The 5,366-nt window shown below is 42.6% G+C and overlaps 1 protein-coding gene across 1 annotated transcript; it reads left to right on the top strand.

Moving 5' to 3' along the window:
- Positions 1-285: 285 nt before the first annotated feature.
- On the top strand, positions 286-5,044 carry c1d (C1D nuclear receptor corepressor). The gene is made up of 5 exons (XM_064924411.1): positions 286-356; positions 1,048-1,190; positions 2,903-2,969; positions 3,121-3,176; positions 4,196-5,044. Exons 2-5 carry the CDS (start codon positions 1,053-1,055, stop codon positions 4,568-4,570), a joined length of 636 nt encoding a protein of 211 aa, XP_064780483.1. The 5' UTR covers positions 286-356; positions 1,048-1,052; the 3' UTR covers positions 4,571-5,044.
- The last annotated feature ends 322 nt before the right edge of the window (positions 5,045-5,366 follow it).

The raw sequence follows: 5,366 nt of genomic DNA, 5'->3' as shown, positions 1-5,366 counted from the left end.
AGTGTATAATATTTTACAGCGTTTCCTCCGACGCTCACAGTCTATGTTGGAAACCATCATTTTGCTCTCTGTGCAGAGCTTTGCTAGCGCTCAAATGATGTTAACGGTCCTGTTTATTATGTCATTGCCAACTAAATGAATCACATTCTACTAACTTTAATTTTAAAATAGCCAGGATAGCCCCTCACAATATGCACTTTTAGCGATTGAATGTACATTTTGTTTTCTGCAATCCATCACAGTAGAGGGCGCTATTGAGCATCGGTGTAGTGTCGATAGGAGAAACACAAAACATAGAAGAAGAGAATGTTGCCGCTTACGTATTTCCGGTTGGACAACAACGTGTGGAGAAACAGGTAGCTAGCTAGCTTCTCATTATTACATTAACCAGATAATATAATATATAAAATAATAGACAAACTATTAAACAATGAGTAGTTAACGGAGTGTTGCGAGGGGATTTGTCATTGACAGGAATAAAGCGTTTTCGTTGAGCCGTAGCTTGCTTAAACGCTAGCTAGCCAGCAATATGCATGGCTATTTTAGCCATATTATCAATGATATTGCTTCGCCTCTTCCTATTCATCTTGGCTACATCAAAGCAGGTGGTATAGATGGGTTGGTAGTTTAACAACAAAACCGACGCGTGTAAAACAGACTGGTTGGTTTAGATTGTTGTTAACGTGTAAAGTATGTTCGTCTCCAATGTTTTTTGAAAACATAAATACATTACTCATTTATATTGAGTTACATGAATCCTATCAATTTGGATGCAATCTAATTATATTTAAACAAAATAATGTTGCAGGACTGCTAATCTTTTGTTTCTAACAACCAAAATGATTTCAGAACAATCTGCGATTGTGTCGAGCCTCTTCTTGTTTAGGTGGAACGACTCATGGTATCATTAGTAGCTAGCTAGCGACCTTGTCTAGTGTCTACAGTACTCAATACTTTAAGTCCCTCCGGATAAGAGCGTCTGCTAAGTGAATAAAATGTACTATATCTATCTAGCTAATGTTAATTTGTCTTTCTCATTCTCCCCAGACAACATGGCAGAGGACATCCCTATGGAAGACTACCCTACTGAGATTGAGGAGCAGCTCACAGGGTTTGAGTCATCAGTCGGTGCTGTCAACAACATGGTGCAGACCATCATATCCATGCCAAGAAATGAGCTGGTGAAAAAAGTACGTTTTCAGACTGACCGGGTAGAAGGACTTGGTATTGAGTTCCTCTGAAGTCCTGCGGTGTATTCAGCTGATTACAGCTTAAGAACCAAACGGAGCACAAACGAAACGAGGAGAGACCTAGCTGAATTTGTCCAATAGAAACTAGTTTTCGATGCAACACATTTTCCGTTTGTAGTTTAACGGTTTCTGTCGCAAAACGTTTTGCAACAGTATCTGCGTAATGAATACACCCCTGATTATTGGGGATGTCATTCTGAGTCGGTCACATATTCAAACGAACAGAACAGCAATATTTAGGCTTCTGCTGTTAAACCCTCACCAATTAAGAGGTTTAATTACACTACTGAACTGGGGTACACATAGCGCCCTGCTCAAATCTACAGCTCCGGGTCATATTGTCGGGGCGGCAGGGTAGCCTAGTGGTTAGAGCGTTGGACTAGTAACCGAAAGGTTGCAAGTTCGAATCCCCGAGCCGACAAGGTACAAATCTGTCGTTCTGCCCCTGAACAGGCAGTTAACCCACTGTTCCTAGGCCGTCATTGAAAATAATAATTTGTTCTTAACTGACTTGCCTAGTAAAATAAGAGGTAAAAAAAAATTGTCAACAAGGCATGCAGAAACAGGCTACAACATGTATTTTCTATAAAATATATTTGTTTTGAATTCTCAAACTATACTGAACAAAGATATCAACGCAACATGTAAAGTGTTGGTCCCATGTTTCATGAGCTGAAATAAAATATCTCAGAAATGTTCCATGTGCACAAAAAGCTTATGTATCGCCAATTTTGTGCACATCCATGTTAGTGCGCATTTCACCTTTGCCAAGATAATCTATCCACCTGACAGGTGTGGCATATCAAGAAGTTGATTAAATGGCATCATTACACAGGTCCACCTTGTGCTGGGGACAATAAAAGGCCACACTAAAATGTGCAGTTTTGTCACACAACACAATGCCACAGAAGCCTCAAGTTTTGAGGGAGCTTGCAGTTGGCATGCTGACTGCAGGAATGTTCACCAGAGCTGTTGCTAGAGAATTTAATGTTAATTTCTCAACCATTAAGCCACCTCCAACGTCGTTTTAGAGAATTTGGCGTTCAACCTGCCTCACAACCGCAGACCACGTGTAACCATGCCAGCCCAGGACCTCCACATCCGGCTTCTTCACCTGCAAGATTGTCTGAGACCAGCCACCTGGAAATCTGATGAAACCGAGGAGTATTTTTGTCTTTAATTAAAGCCCTTTTGTGTGGAAAAACTGATTGACTGGGCCTGGCTCCCAAGTGGGTGGGCCTATGCCATGGTTCCACCCCTGCCCAGTTATGTGAAATCCATAGATTAGGGCCTAAGGAATTCATTTCGACTGACTGATTTCCTTATATGAACTGTAACTCAGTAAAATTGTTAATTGTTGCATGTTTATTTTTGTTCAGTATAGTTTTCCTTCAGAAGGCAGATAAATCATGTGCGTTTTCTATCAAACACTTTTTCATGTGAAAACAGGGAATACGAACTCATTACAAACTTGACAATAGGCTACATCGGTTTTGAGCCAATTTCACCAGTGGCTTGAGTGGAGCTCTCAGCTCATGCCCGGGGTGCAGCCTGGTTACAAAACGAATACAAATCACTGTTAACTCTGCCTACCTATCGAACTGGGTGAGCTAAAACAAACCCTCTCAATGTGTCTCTTGTTTTCTTAATAGCTGGATCCTCTGGAACAAGCCAAGCTGGACCTAATGTCTGCATATAGCCTCAACTCTCTTTTCTGGAGTAAGTGTTCTTCGCTTTCCTGCAAATCCAAGTTAATATTGTAAAATTATATCCAGGCTGCACATTTTTTGGGGAGGTGTAAAGATGTTGAAATGACTGTCACCACAACACTCCCCATGTTAAATTATAGTGTCATTCTTGTTGTTTACAGTGTACTTGGTCACACAAGGAATAAACCCAAAAGAGCATGCAATCAAACAAGAGTTGGTAAGATATAACATTTTTACCCTAAAGAGAATTCCACTCATCCCACCCTATTTTGTTCAGTCAATTGTCAACTTGCATAATCTGCATTCAAAACCCCACATACACGGCGTACAAAACATTAGGAACACCTGCTCTTTCCACGACAGAGCATGTTTACATACACACTAATAATTCAATATTAAATTATGGCAGAAGGCCGAGTATGGCGTAACATTAGCTATGTAAACACCTTACTCTGCTTATCTGTCATGGAAACAGCAGGCGTTCCTAATGTTTTGTACACTATGTATGGTTATAAAGGAAGCAAGCATACGCCGATTTAAACACATTTTTCGGCATTTCTCAAATGCCCCCTCAGTAGCCTGATTTCAGATGTCCATGTAAACATGATTGTTAAGGAAATCGTTCATTTTAAACAAGCTATTATATTAAGTTGACTACCCACAATAATCATATAGTTTGCATGTAACGTTGGCCAGGTGAATCCAGGGGAAAGCTATAATCCCTTATTGATGATGACACTTGTTGAATCCACTTTAATCAGTGATGATGAAGGGGAGGAGACAGGTCAAAGAAGGATTTTTCAGCCTTGAGACAATTGAGACATGGGTTGTGTATGTGTCCCATTGAGGGTGAATGAGCAAGGCAAAATATTTAAGTGCCTTTGAACGGGGTGTGGTAGTAGGTGCCAGGTGCACCGGTTTGTGTCAAGAACCGCAACGTTGCTGGGTTTTTCACGCTCAACCGTTTCCGTGTGTATCAAGAATGATCCACCACCCAAAGGACATTCAGCCAACTTGACATAATAGTGGGAAGCACAGGAGTCAACATGGGTCAGCATCCCCGTGGAACGCTTTCGACACCTTGTGGAGTCCATGTCCTGACCTATTGAGGGCAAAAGGGGTGTAACTCAATATTAGGAAGGTGCTCCTAATATTTTTTCCACTCGGCACCTACTGTAGATGGGTGACATAATATTTTTTATTTCTAAATCCTTTATTTTCTTGTCACCTGACTAGGAGAGGATCAGGACGTATATGAACCGTGTGAAGGAGATCACTGACAGGAGGAAAGCAGCCCGTCTGGACAAAGCAGCAGCGTCTCGCTTCCTCAGGAACGCTTTGTGGAAACTTGAGGAAGGGAGGTCAAAGGACACGCCGGGTTGTGACCCTCAGGACACGCCGGGACGTGCCCCCCAGCACACACCAGGTCGCGGCCAGCACAGGCCAGATCACGGCCACCGCACGCCAGGTCGCGGCCAGCACAGGCCAGATCACGGCCAACGCACGCCAGGTCGCGGCCAACGCACGCCATGTCGTGGCCAACGCACGCCAGGTCGCGGCCAGCAGAAAATCTTTGATGGCCATCAGTCAAAAGGACCCAAACTCAGCTGAGAGGAGGTGGAGCAACACCAGGGGCTGGTTCCTCGCTGGCCTCTACCACGGTTCCTCTACCATGGTTCCTCGCCCCCTTTTCTATGTGCACATGTCTGAAAGTACCTGATAGGTACAAGCAGCGCCTTATCACTTGTTACCATGGACACGTGATTCATGAGCCACTGGTGTTTTTTGTAATGCGCGCAGACACACACACACACACACACACTTTTTTTGTGCAGAAATAGAAGTTCATCAAATTGTTTTAGTTTATTTTCACTCTTCAAACATTTTTAAAGAAGTCATTGTCATAATATCCGACAAAATGTCTGGATGATCTAGATGTTCTACCATCCCTATTATCTTAGACTAGAACCATGGTTTTTATATGCATCTGTTTAATTTAGACATCAAAACTTAGTTTTTTTTTGTTGCCTCCTGTGATTATGGTGTTGGATCTATCTTGTTTCAACTATAAAGTCTTTTATTGATGCACGGGTACTGTTCATTCTGGTAACACCTTACATAGCATCCTCCTTCTGTAGGGCCCTCTGGGGCATCTTTATCCGCCTGTGTTCCAAATGGTACCCTTTTCTCGACAGAGTGTATAACTTTTTGATCGGAGCCCTATGGGGAAACAGGGTACCATTTTAGACACTACCACAGTCTTCATTTATTACATTCGGCAACAAATCAGTTTGTCCCTATAATCAAGCTCGGGAAGTAAGGACGGACGTACTGTACGCTGCTTCCCCGGGAATGAGGGATCTTGCCACATCTTTGCTCTTCTCATAGTCTTTGGTCCAGGGACATT

The sequence above is a fragment of the Oncorhynchus masou genome, chromosome 18, assembly GCF_036934945.1.
Source record: "Oncorhynchus masou masou isolate Uvic2021 chromosome 18, UVic_Omas_1.1, whole genome shotgun sequence".
NCBI classification, from domain to species: Eukaryota; Metazoa; Chordata; class Actinopteri; order Salmoniformes; family Salmonidae; genus Oncorhynchus; species Oncorhynchus masou.
Note: the sequence above shows the minus strand (reverse complement) of the source record. Positions and strands in the feature narration are given on the sequence as shown.

Excerpts from the sequence above, each read along its gene's own strand:
- c1d (XM_064924411.1), top strand. The coding sequence starts at position 1,053 with ATGGCAGAGGACATCCCTATGGAAGACTACCCTACTGAGATTGAGGAG. Across the intron at positions 1,191-2,902 it reads GAAATGAGCTGGTGAAAAAA|CTGGATCCTCTGGAACAAGC; the intron begins GTACGTTTTCAG and ends TTTTCTTAATAG. Across the intron at positions 2,970-3,120 it reads CCTCAACTCTCTTTTCTGGA|TGTACTTGGTCACACAAGGA; the intron begins GTAAGTGTTCTT and ends TGTTGTTTACAG.